Here is a 21,827-nt window from a genome sequence, read left to right on the forward strand (position 1 = left end):
AGACTGATAAGCGGCAAGCCTGCAAGCTTCAGCCCATTTTCACCTTTTTTTACTTATTTTCATTGTGTTTTGTTGGAAGCATCATGTTGATATATTGAATCTCAGTCAACAAATGACTGCTACTGTCATCTTCATATCCTTCAGTCACCAGATGTAGGTTAGGAGGAAAATTCCCTCCCAGTTCAGATCTACAGGTTTTTTCCCCACCCTGGAACCTGGTGTGTGATATGCTTACTATGATGATCTAGGAATGTTCATTTAATGTTGTTTAATACCCTGTTGTTTAAGGGTGTTGGAGATACTGCCTCCATGTGGCACACTGGAATTGTGGCTTTTGAGCTGTTCAAGGTCTTGGGTATTTGACAGTTCTTAGCAAGTGTTCCACAGCCTGCGATATTGTGTTGGACAATAGGTGTTCAGTGCACCTCTGTAGGTTATATATTTCTTGTATCAAATGTGTATTGGAAAAGATGAAGGCTAGATTCAGTTACTAAAGGTTACTGAGTCTGTGTTCTGATTTGACACTACTTTTGTAAAAGAGCCTGGCTTAAGTTTTGTTTCCAATATCTACTTTCCCTTAAACAGCACAAGATGGGCCTGGTACTTCTTACGTATTTATGTGATAGAGTTCAGTAGGAAAGCTTTCACTGGTTCAGCATCAGGTTCTTGTTCTCTTGAAAATATTATATATCTATCACATTCAACATCACAGGCCAGAGATTTCTTTCACAAACGCTTGTTTAAATCACTGTAACTCCATTATGTCCAACTAAGTTATTTTTAATGTATAAGAATCAGGCCCTCTATTTTCTAATGTAATTCCAAAGTTTTTGTCTTTCAAGGTTTTCTATAAACACTCTTCAAGCAAATTTTACTTCCTGCATTCAACATGTATCTCAGTTCTATGCCTGTTTATATCAACATTTCATGCATTTGATTAACACCAGAATTGCCAGCTTCTCAAATGGCACTCACTGTGCTATAATTCTCCTCAGTCTTGCACAGTATTTTTGGCATGTCAGTTTTCAACTTCATTAATGAGTGTTCCTAGCTAATTGACTCTATTATTATTGTGGAACTCTGTTTGCCAAAGGTAACTATTCTTCTTCAGCATGCCAAATGTTCGAAGTGCCATCTGTAATTTATAATTAATAAACACTGAGACAACAGATGACAAATATCTTCCTGGTATTTTTTTTCCTGTTACAGTTTTTCCATTGGATTTTTTTTAATATTTTCCTTCCAAGTTCAACTCCATTTTTTTTTTATTTACAGTATTGCTGAGGTTTAACCTAATGCTAGGGAACAATTGCCAAAGGTAGTCATCAAAATACCACTGATTCACAGACATAAAGCCAGACTCTCAGCAGGTTGCCCAGATTCAGGAATCGATTTGTGTATCTTTTGCCTTCAACAGCAGCAGAGATCAGATGCTGCCAAAATGTGTCTGTGATCTCAACTGGCAGTAGCGTTACTCTGGGTCTACATGGGTCTACATACAGATAAGAATCAGCCCTTCATTTAAAAAAAAAAAAAGTAATAAATAAACCAAAGGAGTGCCAAAAATGAGCTCTGCTACCTACTGTCTTGTCTTCTTTGTTCAGCTAGCTGGAAGCTGAACACAGATATTGTAATTGCATTGAAGGGCTGTGAATGAACAACACAGTAAGTGTTGTGGGAGGAAATGGGTTACCCTAGCCATTCTTTATTAGGTGAATACACATGGAAAATATGCAGTAGGAAATGAGCCTCACTGCATTTTCCATCTGCACACTGGGAGGTGAGAGAAATGAAAATGGCAGCATAAAGCCAGTTCTGATAAGTTAAGTTTTGCATTACGTTACTTCTCACCTCAAGCTTTTCATTGTGGAATACGTAAAAGGTTTATTAACATCACTGATAAATACAATCTCATCAATTTAATGGCAACTATCCACAGAAATTATTATACTGCTCAAAACTATAAAGGAAGACTATCTTAGAAATAAGTAAAGTGCATTTCTATAGCCCTGTAAAGACATTCAGCACTTCTGAAAATATTGAGTAATATAAACAAGCCTATTTTAATAATGCAAAACATTTTACCATGATGGCACTTTGATATATCCATACTATACAAAGCTTTTCTAATATTCATTAAATTGTCAAAAATTTCTTACCAAAAGAGAATCTATTACAATCAGTTATCCTCAAAGGCCATGGTATCTTCTGCCTTTACACCTCTTCTGTTTACTTTTTCTCTTCACGTCGTAAAATATCTCTTCCTGAAATGACATATGCAAACAAATAAATGGACCTATATTAGTTATATTCACTACTCTAGATATCCTTAATAGACAGTCTTCCTTTACCTCTAGTGCTGGAAGTGCACCTTTTATTGGTATTGAATGAATTGCCACCATATGTGGACCTGAATCCAGTGTGTATGTGTTGTCTTGTTTCTGCAGACTGTTATTGTAACCCTTTTGGTTCAGTCCATGATCGCTGTAATGACAGAGGATTTTGTGAGTGTAAGGAGGGAACATCAGGGCCTAAATGTGATAAATGTCTGCCGGGATATATCTGGCACAGCTTGGGCTGTCAACGTAAGTAACTCAGAGTCGCCCCTCTCCCGCAACTTTGCTGCCTCTGCGTCTGTATGTTGTCACGTGCAGCTACTTAAGGGCAGAAAATGAGCAAAATGCTCTATGAGCTGTAAGAATGACATCATGCCTCAGCCTCTTTGGAGGCTTCCAGATGAGGACAGTAAGTTGACTGTGCCATCCATTTATTTCAATAGGGATTCATTGTCCTCTCTCTTTCTCTTGCTAATGCCTGGAGGAGCTCCCACTGTAATATGTCAGTATGTGTATCTTGCAAGCTATGAAATAAGTTTTGTATACTAAACCATCAGGATATTAACTCCAAATTTAAAATTCTTACTAAAATACAAAAGGTGACTTCTCTGCGTGTTCACTTTCTTCTGTACTAAACTTCAATTGCTTGGGTGACTTAACTATGCTTTTATAGCTTAAAACTATGTCCTTGGACAATAAAACTGCAAAACACTGGCTCATTACCTGTTATAAATAATGAAACCAGACAAAAGCTAAAAGTAAAAAAAATTGAAGGTATGCTTAATATCCTTAAAAATAAGAGCGGAAAATTTGCAGAAATATTGCTAGAGCACATGTAGTCTCAATGCCTAATTGCATATTAAGGCTCTCTTCTGGTTAACAGGTCTTGTAAATAAGTGAGTGGAAATATCACATTGGTATGTACAGGATTGGACTTTTATTGCAAATGCATTTTGTAGTAAATTCTTAAGATTAATTCTTTATAACCATTTTAAGTATCTACTTCCAGAAAATCTGGAGAGTCCCCTCATGTTTGTTTTTCACCTTTTCTCCCCGCCTCTCTGCATTCTTACACACGCGTTATAAAAAAGAGATTTTTTTTTACAAGAGCTTGCTTTTGATTCTTAACTGAGAAACACAAAACAGAATGTAATTAGACACTGATTAGCCAACTATTGTAAAATTGGCTTTACATCCACACAAATGGCCTAAGTGCTCTAAAACAAATGCAAATATTAGAAATTTAAACAAAAAGCAAACAAACAAACAAAACCAACAACAACAAAAGGCGAAAAGGAGGGGCAGGGAAATCAAAACAAAACAAACTGGTGATTACTGTTGCCTCTCCAAGTGATAAGTACCTCTGAAGTAGAAAATCTGGGTTTGTGACAGTTCAGTGAATATATCTGGGAAGAAAAACAATAAATAAGGCATTTCAGACTGTGGTGTTTATCCAATTAACATTAAAGCTAGTACATGAAGAGAAAGGAAGTTTGTGTGGGCAACAGAATTAAATATTATCCGAGAAAATTGGACTTTCTCAGCTTCTGCCAGAAAGCTCCCGTTTCTATTTGTCAGGTTATTTAAACCATAGTTTTCCCATGGGGTTGTTAATTGTATTCTCATTTTCTGGATACTTGCACTTGAGTTTTGAGTCACAAGATTATAGAGCACTTGCAGAAGAAAGCAGGAGTGATAGTGTTTTGAATCTCATAGCTCTCTTTTAGTAATATTTTGAAAAATCAGATCTTAGGTATCTCAAAAAAAGCACTCAGAAATCACAAGACATCCTTCTGCCTTGTACCCCTTATGCAGAAGGAGATTATCACCCCCCCATACCTTACCCTAGATACCAGCAAAATAAGCAGTAGAATTTGTGAAACATTGAGATATTGTAGTAACATGAACCACAGGGGGGAAGAAAAGAAAAAAAAAAGGCAAATCAATATGATTCTCTGCAGTAAAATTTGAATGCAGTACAGTGAAGAGCATGTCCACACATCAGGTCTAAAAAAAGGTATTAAGTAGCTGAGATATTGAACAGGTCTGAAGGTCTGTGAAGCAAATTTTACAGTCATACAATTAATATAATATCATATACATACCAGCTTGTCAAATCAATATCTTATTAATTGCAGTATTTCTTATTTTTTCAGATTTGGACATTATAACCCAAATAATGTTCCTTTAATGAGGATTTTTTGAGCCCAGCATACAATTAACCTGATTTTAGCTGAATCAGAGTATTTGTAAAAGCGTTAGACAGTTTCTGGAAATGCAAGCTACGGCCTTTATATTTGCTGACAAAACTAATTAAGTTTCTCTCACTGTGTTGTAATTTTCTGAACAAATCTCAGTCTGGTTGTGCAACTGTTAGATATTCTCCAAGTTAGACCAAATTATCTAATTAAGTTCAGAAGAAAAACAACGAGATAAAGGTGTCAGTTTTTATGAAACAGACATCAAATTGTCATGTTGTACCAAGCACACACTGATTTAAATCTCATTTCAAGTCCTTTCATTCATTTAATTTTGTAGTGTGGCAATTCAAGCAAAGCTCAAAAAGATTATTTGTGTGGACATGTAGCATGTGGTTTTGATCTATTTCCCTAAGCTTATGCTATACAGAGATGTATATACGCAAAGATGGATACACACACTCAACAGACCAATATGTGTTTGTTTACTTTTTGTTATACATAGCCTATCGGCATTGTTAAGAAAATCTATTCTTATGGAGCTTTGATGCTAAAAATCATTGACCTAGGGCAACAAAAATTTTGACCTGTAACTAAGTTTGATCTATACCATGGCTCGTTGAATTACTTGTATGATTGTGTTGGTAAATGGAGTGGTTTAGTTTTATATATTAGTAATCCTATTTGGGAAAAAAACTAAAGTTTTGTGGTGTTTTCTATGATTCACAATTTATCATTTGATAAATTACTGTTCGTAGTCTACCTTATACCATACATGAGCAAAAGACACAAGCTATTATGTTCAGAAGTATTATTTAGGTACCTCACTCTTGCTGATTTCATCTAAAACCTTTGAGGATCTCGTGTCTCTGTGCATACACAGGTCAGATGCAATTTTAGGCTTTGCCTCACAGATAAAAAGCACCGTGATAACAGCTGTTATCTTACTGAATTCAGGGTTTATGCTGCATAGACACAGCAGTCAGCAGGGCTGGTTGGTACAGGAAGGTTTGCTGCCCTCGGAAAAAGAGGCACAGTAGATGTGACTGTGCCTTGCGCTACTTCTAAGCCCTCCCCAGTACCGTTGATGCCACAGGCGTTGTGCGTGCAGGGGAGCTGCTGGGGCTCAGCTCTCTGGCTCCCTCCCAGGCACTGACAATGGTTTTCTCACCAGGCCACATACACAGATCAAAGCACAAGGAATTAATTCAGAACCGAGAGTCTGGACCTGGATCTCTTTTAGAGTTCCAGAAACATGAGAAAATACATAGCTCTTTTTCACTTTTCTATTTCATAGAAATTAACAAATTTCCTTTAAAAATGAACATGAAAACAGAAGGCAAAGCTCTGTGCTTGGCAAGAAATTTAACCAGCAAATACAACTGTTTTGGGCCAGTCTTAAATTGAACATAGTGCTTTGTGATATGATGAACCTGTAAATAAAGGTAGAAATACTTACACAAAGAACTGCCTGAGTTTAAAGAAATGGATGACAGAAAAATATTAAGCAGAAACATTTGTTTGCTTTCCTGAGTGTATTGCTCACAGTGTTGCATCTTTTGTATTTCTTGGCTATGACATTTCAGGTGACTAAATCCTGTTGCATACAAACAGGAACATTTAAAAATAACACCCTTTAATTTCACACACACAAGAATTGATTCCCAAACCAGTTGCATATTTGTCCAATCCACCAAAGAAAAGTGACTCTTTTGCTATCTCAGTTAACCAACACAGCTCAAATTTTCATTAGATGTGATCATCCCACAGGGAAAAAGGTGAGAAAAGGTCCAATGATTAATATTATCCACTGTCTCCCTTATAGTCAATGAGCAAATACAGCCATTGAACACGCAGCCCCACAAAGTCCTAGACTGAATACAAGAGTTACCAATGGTAGCTTGTAGCTGAGTTAAATTCAGTGCATCATTTATTGTGAATCACTGTTGTAAATCATCTTGGTTTAATGGTGTAAAACTTAAACAATTAGCAAATGAGTTTTCACCCAAATGCCTTGCATCAAAACTCTCAATAGTTTATTTTATTTTACCATTTTTAATTCATTTAAAATAGTTTTTATTAAATCCAGCAAAGGATTACACTCTTATCTTCAATGCTCAAACTGCGCTCAGGGCTTGTATCTGTCTTCCAGACTGAACTTTTATTACTCTGCATCCTGTTAGATAATTCATATTCTGTCACAGTGTACATTCAACTTATTATATGATTATTTAAATATAAGCTTTTTTTGTTTGCATTTTATAATATGTTACAAATGTTAGAAGCTGAGGCGTTTGATCAAAATCATCATGCAGATTGAATTTCTGAGAAAATGAAGCCTGAAATTGTAACCCTGGAACTTATATTAACGTTTGCTTTTGGAAGTTTGTGTTTACAATTCAGCAAGATATGTTACCTTCCATTTCTTTTTTTTTTTTAAAAAAAAAAAGGAAAAATACATCTTGCACTTCTTTCTAGATAAATACATAAATGTAATTGTCTCCCCCCTTGAAAGTTATTGATCTTTTATATGTTTGTGCAAAGACATATCCTGTGAGTTCTTCAATAGCTACACATAGAACTTGTGCCTGGGGAACTATACTCTGTAAAAAAAGAAATAAAAATTCAGAACCAGGATGCCCTGGCTTCCAGTTCACCTTTGCAACTGCCTGCGTGGGGGGCCATAGACAATCCATCTCTAACTTTTACATCTTTTTGCCAGTAGCAGTTTTAGTGCTTTTAGCTGGTGGGGATACGGGGATTTCCCCTCTGCACAGGTGCTGTATGTACTTTCAGTTCCAGGGTGTTTTGGTGCCAGGACTGATGCAGCTGCAGCAAGAGTGCACTGCCACTCTGGGAGCTGGAGGGAAGTAAAATGTAGAAATAATTTACTGAAAATGATAAAGTTCTGATGGGGCTGAACATTGCTGTCCCCAGGGAATGATCTTCCCCTGGTCCTGATAAATGAAATACCAATTTCACAATAGCTGTCTTACATGATTGTTATGCAGACTAAAGAAATTGTGTGCATATAGGAGTTTGGATGTAAAAGGAGCAGACTCTGCTTCAAATGACTCCAAATTTAAATACAGAATAATTCTCCTTAAATAAATCCAGAATCCCACTGCTGCAACTCAAGGCAAGTGTGGCTTACAGACAAAAGGGAAGCAAGGCAAGATGGCAAACAAAATTACAGTGTTATTGAGCCTGATTCTCAGATGATGTAGAACACTGATGCCACTCACCTCAGGGGAAGCATGCTGATGACTTACACATGTAATGCCATAGTGATAGCCTGAGTCTTTTAAACCTGAGAAAAGACAATGTGAATATGCATAGTAACACACTCATTCCAAAACGCATGACCTACAAAATAACCATAAGCAGGGATACATAGAAAATTGTTTACCAAAGTATGAATTTCATTGAATGGTATTATTTTTTCATGAAATATTGGATTTGAAGGAGAAAAAGAAGGTTGATATCTCTCTGGATGGGGGACATTTTAGTTAGAATAAACATATCAGAATACGAACACTGTATTTAACAAAAAATATTAAGTGAAGCATCTTTTCTCTATGAAGAGCATAGAGAAGATGAAAATATAGAACGTTTTCTCTATATAGTTATTATACAGATCTACATAGTTAGTGAAGCATGCCTAGCTTGGGGATTAAGTCTCAAGCTGCTTTTAGTACTGCTGCCTACAAAGTCTGTGAAATATTGTGGAAATGGAGGAACCTGCAGAGGGAATAGACTTGAGGGGCATTGGTGAGATCTCCAGGACATGATCTCAGTGGCTCTGTGCTGGAAGACAGGCTGCTATGAACAGGATGGGGATTGTGAACTAGGTAACATCTGTGTGTGGGGAAGCCAAAGAAAATAACAGGTCGTAAATCAAGTGGAGAATGAGGCATAGAAAAGGGGGTTAGTTAGCACAGTTAACATCTTATTAAGAAGCACCAGGCTCTGAAGAGACTGCAGTTCTTCACTTCAGGAGATTTACTCTGATAACCTGGCGATCACACTTGCTTTCTCCAAAGTGAAAAGAAATGTTTCAGTAGCAACATTTACACAGCTGACCTTTAATAGAACAATTTTTCCCCAACAAGGTGAAGGATTGGATTGGTGCAAACAGGTTGTTCTCTTGATCCTGCCCTGATGTCAGCTTCAAAGCTGCTATTCCATGGCTGTCTAAACTGCTCTAATTGCAAGTGCTGCAATCCCTCTTCTCCCAGTTCCCAGCTATTTAGTCCCATGCCCCTAGCAATCTCTCAGGCATTTGTTTGACCTTTCATTGAACCATTTCAGATCTAACTCAGCAGGACACTAACCAAACAAATCATAGTTTTCTGCTGTGTTATTTCTGTGATATGAATCATCAATGGGTTGAGCAAGCAGGAGCAGCCTGGGAGAGCATAGCGCACTCAGCGGGGGGTGATGTGCCCCTGGCAGCCAGCAGTTCTGCAGGACCAGGCTGCCAGGCAAGTGGAGCATATCTGTGGGATCGGTATTCCCCTCTTCCCATCATTTGATCACTCATGTTCTGGTCTAGCAAGTCACTGGCATTTTTATCACACAAAGCCACAATTTCAGATAGATGAGCAGGTGGATAATTAAGGAAACTTCCTAAAAACCTTTTCTTTACTCTCCCAAAATTAATAATAAGAATAAGAATAAGAATAAGAATAAGAAGTCTAAAATTCTCTTGTACTGAAGCAGAATCATAAATTTTTACAGAAGGGAAAACTAGGATTCAGCATGCAGAGTCAAAACGAACAGTGGTGATGGACGTGAGCAGAGTGCACTTCCAAACATCTCGGCTTCAAAAGAGTGAATATGATTTCTAGGGTCTTCAGTATTTTTTGTGCTGTATCATGGGAGAGTTCTGAACAACTAAATATTAGGAATTCATGAAAAGTTAAACAAGTAGCATTATTTGTTTGCTTTCATCAGATGACTTTAAAATGGTTAATATTTGATAGCACAATGATAAATATTTTAATATAGTATATTGCAGTCAGTTAGGAATAGATCAAAAAGATACAAAGTAAGCTCCACTAGATAAACTTTTATTAGGTACATGAAATAGAACATAAAGCTTGATAGCAATTACCATTTAATCTGTTCACATTTGGAAACACTGAAGGGGAAACTTATAACTCAGTTAGTTGTTATGAATTTTTAAATGTTTGTTTGAACAGTGATGAGCAGGGCTGCTTTTCCTCTGAAAAAATCTGTCATGTTTTCCTTTTACGCCTGCTCAGTGGCCATAACTTCTATGTAATTTGCCTGCTCGCTGCCTTTTTATGAGGACAGAAATAAAGATGTAATAGCAGCACAGACACACCCAGAAACATTTTTATGAAGGCAACTCACAAGGATCATTTAGGAGTAAGTGAAATAACCTCTATCCTACTTAACTGCAGATAAAAACTACTGACCTGAGGCAATTAAAGACAGTCAACACTTCCTATCCTGACATCAATGCAATTGATGGCATTGCTGACACCAGCACATGCTCACTAAGACTTCAGTTATTGTTTTAGCTTCATTTACACAAGTGCAAACACATCTTTCCCAAGAGGTCCTCCTGTTTAAAATGATGGCAATATGAAAACCAAAGTTTAGTTTAGAAGGAACTGATAGGTTGAACTTGCAAGGTGCTGACTGCCTCCCCTCACAGAAGGTAAGCCCCCCCCCCCAGTGTTATTGAAAGTATTATTAAAAATGCCTTTTAATATAATGTGTTAATAAATGGATGCCATGGAAGTAGGTATACCAAGATTCAGCCTACCTGTAAATTTAGGTTTTAAAGGACTAGCTTCCACCTTGAATGGATTTCTGAGATATTTTAAGTACAGGGGCACACCTGATGTGTTTCTGCCCTGAATTTAAACATGCTGAATGGACATAATCCTAAAGTAATCAATATTTCTAACTTCAGGTTTGTATTTCTGAAGAGCTGAGTATTGTAGTATATAACAGCTAACAAACTCAAGGCTTTTTAATTACATACTACTACTATTACAAGTACTTTCCAAAATATTTTACATGTCTTAACTCATTTACACTACTTGTTATGAGTAATCTATAGAGGTGAAAAAGAAAAAAATCTCATCATGAAGATTTCAAACAAATTTAGTTGAAATAAAGGAGCTATTATTTATTATCAATAGCTTGAGTACTTCAGCAATGAATTTCTGAAAAAAATAAAGACCTTTCAAGATCTGAGCTATTAATTAAAACACTTAATAGAAGTGGCATTTACATTTCATGATTCCTACTTCACTCTATTGTTTTCCAGCCACCTTACCTAGCCCATTTTAGAGCTGGTCTTCAAAACTTTTCACTCCTGTGAGTCATGTGTTATCTTCTCACCTGCATGCTAATAAACAGTAGAACATCTTACAGCAGAAAATTAGGAAGCCTGTACTGAGTTAGACCAGGGATCAATTTACCCCATTGTCCCCTATTTGACAGTACTGGGCTAGAATTCAGCACAGGCATCCAAACTGCAGGGGGCTACAGCTTATGGATTTTTTTTTTTAGCCAAAGGGTTCATCAGTATGTTTATATTTATTTGGTCTCCATGAGCCTTTCATTCACTACGTGCCTAATCACTTCTTGAGAGATTTATTATTTTTTTATCCAGACATGCTGGGCACAAGTTCACTATTATGCAAAGTATAATAATAAATAATAATAATAAATATTTAAAACATTATTATTATTATTATTATTATTATTATTATTATTATTTCTTTGTTTTAACTGACTGGCCGACAATTTCACTTGGTACTCCCTAGGTCTTAGGAGGAAAAGGTAATAAGAATAAATGAGTAATCATTTCCAATTCACATTTTCCATAACATTTGTGATTTTACAGATGTCTGTTTTCCTTCAGTCTAGCTTCCCTTTTTTACGCTGAAGAAGCCTAATCTGTTTAAGCTCTCCTTTTACAGGAGCTGCTTATATATATCATCACTCTTCATTCTACTTTTTTTTGGTAGTACTATATACCTTTTTCAATATGCAGGACTTCATGCAGTGTTCAAGAGATGGGCTCATCATGAAGTTACATGCTGACATCGTGCTGTTTTCCACTTCATTCTTCTTTTCCAGTCCTAAAAAATTCAAGAATCTATTTGCCTTTTAGACTGATGAAGAACATTAAGTCAACATTTTCAATGAAATGCCCTGAACTACTCTTAAGGACTCTTTCCTAAATGGTAAAAGCAAAGTATCAAGTGCACTGTTCTTGAACCTTAGAAATTCTTCTGAAAGTCTTTACAGTCACAATACTTTTGTAATATGAGCAAACTTTATTACATTACTTTTCACTCACTTTTCTAGCACAATTCTGCATGCATTAAGTCCTGACACAGTCGTTACAGGACTGATTAGTAGTCTCTGACATGTATTCTTACCCTGTTTCCTATTATTCAATCCATGATTATTCAATTAAAAAAAAATTTGCATCCATTTACTTACTGATCCCTTTAAAGAAAAATCATCTACTAGGTTTTTACACCGTTAGTTTCCTCTACAAAAAGTTCACTCTTCCGTGCTCATCACGTTTATTCATCTATCTGCCAATTCTAGTCTTCATTTCAACTTGCTTGCTGCAGAAGATTTACTTGCTAGTCCATAGTTCCTCCAAAGCTCCTTGGAGCTCTTCATAAATAGCACATCTGCCATAGTCCCTTCTTGTAGTTATCAAGCCCATCTTGGCAATTGAATTAGTACAATCACGGGTAACAGCGAGAAATTTGTTTCTGCATTTTTTCAAAATTTTGGGATCAATATTATTTGCTTCTGGTGACCTGATGCAACAGACAATCTTCTGGTTTTTAAGAATGGTTTGTATAAACTGTTACACACCTTCAGAACATGCTCCTGTCAACATAGGCAAGAGCCTGGTAACCTTCTACAGCTCTTCCATAGTTAATACTTCATAGATTTTTCCCTTCCCTTCCTTAAACACAAATCATTTGTCCTAAAGACTTCCTAGAAAGTTTCTCTTTCTGATGTGTTTAGGGAAAAAAAAAAAAAAAAAAAAAATGGGAAATGAACTTCCCTTTTAAGCCAGAAGATCCTTGAAACAGGACTCTTACTTTGAAGAGTTTAGAATTTCATTTCCAAGGAGAGTAGAGTTTCACCACATGTAGCTCTTTCTTTAAAGAGCTGAAGCTGCATTTTGATAGTGAGGCAATAAGCTCTGACTAGCATCCAAAAAGAACAAGTTACTCTCACAAGGATCAAAAATCTGGCTTCCTTCCCACTGATTTCAAGAACAGGAGAATCCCACAATGAGATTTAAACTGAAGCCGTTAGTGCAAGGAAATTCATTTGAGGGCAAACATAGCATCTGTAAATCAGCCCCATTACATTGAGATTGTGCAGCGAAGTGCAGCTCTCTGCAAGGAGGCTTCAGTTCTCAGAAAAAGTGTCTTATTCCACATAGCTTTACAGACAGATTACAATGGTGCATTGCAACACAAATGGCTCAAAACTTGAGCCAAATGTTTTGAAATGCTTCAAATTGCATATGCAACCATGTCGTTTTGTACACAACTGGGGAGAAACATGAAAGGCTGCACGTACACAGCATAACTTCTGCATAGGTTTGAAAAACTGGGCCAAGATTTACACCACCTATCAAAATAAAGCTATACACGGCTATAATTTTTCTGCAATGACCCAAGAGCTTTGCTAGTTCATGCAAAACTATTACTGATTTAAAACACAACTGAAAAGGTGCTTAAAGAAGTGTACTCCAGTTATATCTTCTCTTTTATTCAGTGGCAATATGACAGCTCAGTGATGATGCTGCAGCCCACGCTGCTCTGCACCATTAGAAGACCTTAACTGTTTTGCAAATACAAAACATTGAGCCAGCCAAGATCTGTTGAGTACCTCCCTCACCTCCTCCCACCCATCCTGGCTTTGGCCCAAACCCGTCTGTTCCAGTTTCCACCACTTCCCTTTAGCACGCATCTTTCTCTTGTAGCCTAACAGCTACTCAATTCTGTAGCTTTCTTGCAGTCTTCAGAAAACCATCATCCCACTCAGACCTGCCATGTTACCACTTGAGAAATGCTGTCTCACGCAGGCAGCATCGGAGCTTTGCATTTCACACTCCTCTCATGCTCTCACTTCACTGGGCCTGTAGTTCAAACCTGAGCAGAAATCACACTGAAGTTTCTCCTGTGGAAAATGTCACATTTGTGCTGAGGTTGACCCAGAGCTGGGTAGCTGGGCTTGACATGGAGCTTCATGGAGTAGGAGGAGGCTTGGTGTTTAAGCCTCAGTGATTGACCCAACAAGGGTCCAGACACAGACCAGTCCTACAAAAAGCTGCCCTACCTGGAATGACAGCCTTTGCTTGTCCTCCAATATCATGTCACCCATAAGCCATCACTCTGCACAGGCACACAGCAAACGCTGGATACCACTGTAGGAGGGAATGTAAATGAATACACACAGTTCTGGAGGAGCTGTGATCAGAGAAGTCAGATTCCCATTGCCATGGCTGCTGAAAGAGAAGGATAAGCATGTGAAAGGAGTTGGGGGCTTCAGGTTACACAAGCCGGGGTGACAGGGGACGGGACTGGACCCAAAGAGGTAAACTTGTCAGGAAATTGAGCTTCATCCAAATTCTATTTAGCAGAAATCCGTTTCAATTTTCTCTGAGAGTTCTACAAAGGCATTATGTATTAAAAGAATATACGACATTATAAAAGTGCATTTTCATAAAAATTGAGCATTTCTTGTGTGACCCTTCCTTCTCTAGTCCAAAGGTGAGTATATGAGTTTGTAACATTGTTATGTCCACAGCTTCTCAGGAGCCTATGAAAATGACCAAGGCCTTGGCTTTTCAGTCTTAAGTGTGAATGGAAGACTTTTTGAGTAGCACAATTACCTCTTTTCATCATGAGGTTTACAATGTATCTTTACAAATATATAACACAGTGATTATAAAGGATTTTATTTTGTTTAGTTTAATATAGATAGCTTTGTTATTTTTCAATTCCGGCACAACTTGAAAATCTAAAAACTGGGGAAAATATTTTAAATAAAATAAAGCAAGTACTTTGAAGTGAAATAATATTTTGCAGTTATCTTTTCCTTGTGGATATCAGGTTATTTTAGTCTTCACTAATAATTAAATCTTAACACCTTTGTGCATCAGGGTTGATTAACAGAAATATGTTAATCAGCACATCAGAAGTAATGCAAGATATAAAGCACAGAGGGAAATAGTTCTTACTCATGAGTGTCTTTTAACTCTGTACTTTTCAATATCCTGAATTATCTAAACATTGTGTGATAGTAAGCAATAACATCCATATTTAGAGGTATCATCTTTAGGTCATACAGGTGTAGAAAGAACTTTTCAGACATTAACCCAAACAAGCAAATGTTGAGTGCTCTCTTTCTGAGTCTAAACCAGGTCTGTTGTTATTGAGGTGTTTTCTACATTGTATTATGGCAAAACTGTAGAGTTGGTTAAGTGAGATTAGTGCAATCCTGTTACTATTGCAATAACTTAGTAGTAGTAGCCTGCATAATAATATTGTGAAAAATATGTAGGTTGCCTGTATGCAGTCTTCGTTTGTATTGGTCAGTGTGTAATATTTAATTACAAATTCTAACAGCATACTTATCAAAGTGTTGCTTTTGAAAAGACAAATAATCAGAGCCTCTGAAATTTTGTTAAGAGGCAATGCAATTAGATAAACAGTTATTTTATCTTTTGGTGCGAGCATCTTTTGGATATTTTTGCTGAATGATATAAGTCAGTTTAAAAAAAACCCACACACACCAATACTCTTTTCAGCCAAAACATTGGCTAAGTCTACCACATTGTTACATCTGTGTAGCACATTGCAGAAAAACTACTGCGCCTGAACAGGTCTGTGTTGGAAAGTGTCTATTGTATCTCTTTTCCCATCTAGTGGCTGCTCTGTCATGAAGGTAAGTGCACAATGATACCTAGAGCAAGTCTGTGTGTAGCAATAAATACTGTTGATGGAAACTATCATGAAGCAGCTAATAGCTTTGATTATTTGATACATTAATTTATTAGTTCCCATTTTTGCTGAGTGCTATATGCCAGCTGTTTGAATCATCTTATTGATATTCTGATTAAAAGAGTAGGAAAGTAAAGCATTACACCAATTAAAACCCCACTTACAGGAGAGCATATTAGTATCTGGCATATCTCAGGAAGGAATTATGATACAAGAATCTGCCTGTTGAGTGCCATTTTTTAATTTTTCTGTAATAATTAAAAATAGACAATAACAGATGATAATTTTCAAGGCCAAGCTAAAGCAAGGGGGAATAAAAAACCATTTGAAAATCTTTATATTTGTATATTGGGAACATGGTAAAGCTGCTAAAGTTCTGACTTGCAAGATTAGAAGGAGGTACATACATGACATAGATATTTCTAACTGGCAGAATATTTAGACATCTTATGCAATTGCACATAACATTTAAGTGGACAAGATTGCATATTCCTTTTTTAAACTTTGTAGTTTATAAGTCTTCTTCTAGCTGAGAGTCTCCAAACTCCCTTGGAAACAGTAATCAACTCTGCTGTTGCATTTATCTAATAAACAGCGGAATCTAGTAAATAGAACTGCGATTCACAAGACCTGGATTTGTTCCCTTCTTTTGTTAGTGTAGGTAAATCATTTGACTTTCCTTGGCATCAACTTCTCAATTGTTCGCTGGCAATAACAATTCTTACTCTGAAGAGCTTTGAGAGACCTACAGGGCAGCGTTTTTATCCCCGTTCCAAAGCTAGCGCAACAAAAGCACTCTGAAGCATTTCAACCACATTCAAAACAAGTCACTGCAGATTCAGAAAGATCTCCTGATTCCCAGCATTGTTGCTTTAACAACAACAGCAAACCCACCTCACATTTCGTATGTTTTGTAAGAACTATATAAACATTTTATCTTTACCTTTTGCCTTTACCATTGCGATTAACATTCACATGAATTCTGAATGTTCATCTGAGAGATTCTACACCATTAGTTTGCACATTGGTGTTTTGGTCTCCTATAGTAGAGGATTATTGTGGTACCTTAAATCTCTGCTTTGAAAAATGCACTCAAGAGGAACATATAATCACAGATACATATAAACTTGGCTTTATCTTTACTTGTGGCCCCTATAACATGGATGATTATAAGCCACACTCCCTTTTTTTAGTTACACAGCCATTCCATTTCAATATCTTTGATAGTGTAGTTAAAGATTCCTGATGTTTCCATTATAAATGCCATTTGATGTAGTGTGGAAGTTGGTCATAACATATATTTCTAGTAGATTTTGCTACTATTTTTTCAAAATGCCCCATGCAATTGGCTTTAAGACAAAGTAGCAAGAAGAAAGTTTGCAAAATTCAAATTATTTTAGATCACAACTTTAGAATAGCAGTGTTCAAAGTTTAACTTGACATGAATATAACAATCTTTGTGTGAAAAAGAAAGAAATACAACTAAGTCTGCTTTAAAAGTAGCCATTACAATGCAAAATTATTACTTTGAATTCAAAGAATTTTTCTACACAATGTTTGCTATACACAGCAATATGAAATAAAATCTGCAGAACCAACCTTGCTCCATCTGAGTGATACTAAACTGACTATTAAAAATTTAGCTCATTTGTAAAGCCAAAGCCAGGACATGTGCTATTAAGCTACAACAACTACAGTGTGTTGCACAGTAAAAACTTTAAATAACTCATCATCCTCCTTTTCTTTATCAAACACATAATGAACACTTTTGCTCAAATTGCCAGAGAGTACACACACAAATGCATCTTCTGCAGGGTGTTTCAAAATGATGAACCCGATTTCAAAGAAAGAGTGTTTTCAAATTGAGTCCATCTTTTTGAAACATCCTGTATTTAGGAAGCAAAAAATTAGGAGAGAATAAATTTTTAAAAATACTGCCATTAAACAACATAAGATCACAATTTAATCTTGATATTTTCACCCAGCAGCTCTCTGCAATAATTTTAAGTTGGGTCTAAAAAGAAGTTCGGGATCTGGGGCCATGCCGTTGTTTTGAGGAATAACAATATATCCAACATATGTCCTCAGATTAGTACTACTGTGGAATTAATGTCATTATTAATAGAAGCCACCAGCACATTCTCTCACTCTCTCCCCTTCTCCCCAACCCCCCCGCCCCCCCCCCCAAAAAAAAGTGAAATAATTATTAGAATAACTCTAATCCCCCAAATCATTAGGAACTATTTTCAGTTGTGATCATCTTCTCTATTTTTGCTGCCAAATAAAGTAATAAGTTTGTGGAGCTATTTCATGAGTTTCAAAAGTCTTCAATGCAGCATTAATTGGGAAGAATGGCAGAAAGAGGAACTATTATCTTTGAAAACAAATTATTTGTGGGGTTTAGTGTCCAAAACGTTATTGCAAGTCAAGCAGCCTAGCAGCCAAGGGTACAGAACATTCAGCCTTTTATATAACTCATAATCACATATTTGAATTGCTGACCTTTGCATGCTCCTGCTTTGGTTTGCTCTCCAGGCTTTCTGCCTTTTCATGCCATGTAGAAGCGATACTTGTTGCAGCTCTGTTTGATAGTTCTTGGGAACTTTTAAGAAAATACTGTTGCTGTGCATGAAACTGAAAATGCTGCTGTTCAGGCAAAGCCAGGACCCCAACAGCCACCCAAGACAGACAGGCACACCCCTGGCAGACCCCTGCCACCACTCCCACATACCAAAATCTCTCACAGGTCTTACAACATACCTGCCAGCTCCCTGTAAATGTCTGAAATGCCCTTCGGCACCTCTCATGGCAGTAGCTACTTATATTTAGGGAACCAAATCTCAGCCTCCAACTGTTCACAGGGCCTTTTGATGACCACTTCTTCTGTATCTGAGTTTTTGTGCTTAGCTAGTTTTTATTGAAGGCTGCTATATCCAAACCCTGACCTTGCTGTTGACACTAGACAAAAAAAAAAAACACCACACCACCACACACAAAAAAACCCCCAAACCTGTAGATTCATTGCTTCTCTTCGTAGTTAAGGAAAGAGAAGACAGATCATGTAATAATGTTCATTTATCTACAGGAACCTAGAAATAATGGCAGTGCAGCTTACAGCTTTGTAAGTGGAATATGAATGATGCGAGTACATAGTCCCTTTGGAGTAACTAAAGCTAAGATGTAGCTTATTGCTCTCCTGAGATCATACTAAAATATGATGAGGGTCATACCAATTCAGTGGTCCTTCTTTATAAGCAAAGCAATAAAAAGAATGGGGATTTTTTTTCCCCCACTTTGGGAATCATCCTCCTTTTGGAGAAGTGTAAAATTGGAACCATCAAAATCAGAAAACTGAAAGGCTAATCTATCATTTCCTGAAACTGAGGAAGATTGAAAGGTATTATCTCAGCCATAATTCTTAGATAACTAAATCTGGATTTGTTTTCAACCATTTTAACACACAATCTTGTGTTGCTTCTGTCAAAGCTGCTATGGCTTCTCTGTGATGCACAAGTATCAATTCCAAATTCAGTTCTCCGTCTTGTCCCTGTGACAGATTTGGTGTGCTTCTTCTCATTATCTTTTATTAATTAAATCCAAATATTTTAGATTAAGAATAGAGATGGAAACTGAGAAAATACAGGCACAATCCATGAAATAGGGTAACTTTCTGCCTCTCGTATCCATACATCATGGTTAAAATAAAATTTGTTCTGTAGAGGATTTTGCTCTTTCAGTAGTGAAGCGTAATCAATTAAGCGTACCCATGTGGATGCTGGGATAAATTGGTACCTATTTACAGGAAAGAGGAATCACCATCCGTTCTGTGGCTGGGCATGAGGGAAAACTCTGAACAGCTTCTGCATCTTCTTGTGGAAACTCTGAAGGCTCTTTCTGCAATTTGGTTAGAACTGGCTTAGCTTTGTAGTGAGAATTGTGCAGAAGGAACAGAAATTACATGTAGGCAAACAACGTAAAAACTCTACCAGAATTTTTCAGCAAATACAGCACCTCCATTAGCCACCTATTCATTTACTCCCTGATAAATTAATAAAACTGGTTTGCTAAAAAATCAAGCGTTATTTCAATTGTGCCTCCAGTGGGCATTGCCAAGACAAGTCACAATGCAGATGTCTGCCTTTAGAAACTACTCTCACCTGGTCAATGTTTCTGTCTTTGTATTGTTGGCAATATAATTAATCACAACATTGTTTCAACTTTGCACTGGAGATCTTGGCATTAATGTTTGTCATTTTGACACAGTAAGATACATTTTAGGCTTGTACTTGTCTAAACTGCTTTTTTTTGTCCTAACTTCAGAATGTGCCTTGGTAGACAAGCACAAACCAGTTTTCCTTTCATGCAATCAGAACATCTACCTCGTCTTGATTTGACAGTATTCTAAGACAGTCTTCCTGATCCCACTACAGCAAATGTTGAGTTAGCATCACTGGAAAAAAAAAAAAAAAAAAAAAAAGTCATTATGAATATCTCATTTAAAAGAGCAATAGCTGCTTTTCTTATCAGGTACATCTGTAATTTAAAACCACTGAAGAAGTCTGATCAACACTGACGTGTATTTGTGGTAGCAACACATTTAAAAACTATTTGGCACTAACTGTAATTGGTAACAATAAAAATCTAACAATAATCTAACAGTAGATCTAATTTGGAGACAGGCAGGGGGAGAAATCTAAGTGACAAAACCTCCCAGTCTGTTATTACCACTGATTATGCAAATTAATATGATACTTCTGTTATTACCACTGATTATGCAAATTAATATGATACTTAAGGTACAAAAATTTGCTTTGTCATTTGCTGTGCAACACTATTTGTAAGAGGAAATGACAGCTGCTTTCAGAAGCCTGACTACTCGCAAGTTTTCCCCATGCCCTTGTATGTTCATTCCTAACATTTATGTTATATGGGTGAAATCTTATGAGTCAGCGGAGCTCCACACAGAGATCTTTAACACACAGTAAGCACATATTGTGGTTTTAGGATTGTTTTCAATAATGGAAATAATTTGTTGTTGTTAACTCTGGCAACTTCAAAATATTTTTATTGTGGTCACTTATATTCTCAGACAACCGGAAACAATTTTAAACCTTTGCATTTGAATGAGACCTAAGTGTTTTGCATTCCACAATTTGATTAATGTTTATTTAAAAAATTATGGGGAAAATATTACTAATACCTTCACAACTGCAGAGGTTTCCTTGTGCATGTTTGCTATATGTATGCGTAAATATCTGCATTCTTATTAGGTATACACACAAGCTTCCTCATTTGTTGCAATTTCATTCAGTAATTGTTTTTACCATTTATTAAGTGACCACATTTTTAGAGAATAATGCCTGATAGTTACAGAATCTTTATATTATTCGTAGGAACTAATTCTGTATTTGACAAGAAATCACTTGTGCTTGGCCTCAATATGCTGAACTTCTTTATGTAGCGAGATGAAACCTCCTCATTTTTTCATGGTCCTTCAATGTGCTGTTCACACAGTCTATATATAGACCACCACTGCATATATTGAAGCTACCTATGAACATCATTATTGAAAATATGGGTTTCACTGTGCTTGGTTTTTTACTCACTTCCTGTGCCGAGACAGAATATTCTGTTAGAATGTGTAGAATGTGTGCTGAAAACTTCCACATAAATGAATTCACATTCTTTACTAGATAAGAAGTACCAAGGAAACAGATGCAGTCAAGAATAATTTCTTCAGCTACTCAACCTGCATGCTCTCAAAGTTATGAACACCAGGTGGAATCCAAGGTCACAAAATCCTCATGATTTCAGTAGTGCCATTCACACAAACTGCTGATGAACAGTGTGAAAAATTCACTGCAGCAGTAGGGTCAAAGCTTGCATCAGTGCTTTAGAATAGACCAAAATGTTGTGTAATAGATTCAGAGCTGTCAACCCACCAACCTGTCCAGGGACTATAATACTCATGATCTGGGAGACAAAGAGGAGAGAAGTGAAGAGATGGTTTTAAAAAGAAAGAGAGAGAGAGAGAGAGAGAGAGAGAGAGAGAGAGAAACAAGGCTGTTAAATGATACCAAAACACATGCTGAAGAAAAACAGTGATGAGAAAGGTCATACAAAACATTTATTGAATTCAAGAAAAGAAGCAAGGATGTCTAATAAAATGTTTTCTTTCTGTGACTTTATCATTCATGGTCTTTATGTTGTTCCTATAATAATGAAAATGTCATAATAAATCCAAATCTTGATTCAGG

The 21,827-nt window shown here is 36.6% G+C and overlaps 1 protein-coding gene across 2 annotated transcripts in view; it reads left to right on the forward strand.

The window, feature by feature from the left end:
- The window catches only part of NTNG1 (netrin G1), a gene marked incomplete at both ends in the record, with an annotated part of 146,851 nt that overhangs the window by 120,065 nt on the left and 4,959 nt on the right, over positions 1-21,827 (forward strand). Inside the window, one exon of one of the 2 annotated variants that reach the window (XM_080348839.1) lies at positions 2,448-2,585. The exons of the other annotated variant lie outside the window; for it this stretch is intronic. Coding sequence (XP_080204965.1) covers positions 2,448-2,585 — 138 coding nt within the window. The remainder of the gene's footprint in view (positions 1-2,447; positions 2,586-21,827) is intronic. 2 annotated transcript variants of the gene reach the window in all.

Source organism: Nesoenas mayeri, assembly GCF_963082525.1.
Source record: "Nesoenas mayeri genome assembly, chromosome: 8".
Classification (NCBI taxonomy): domain Eukaryota; kingdom Metazoa; phylum Chordata; class Aves; order Columbiformes; family Columbidae; genus Nesoenas; species Nesoenas mayeri.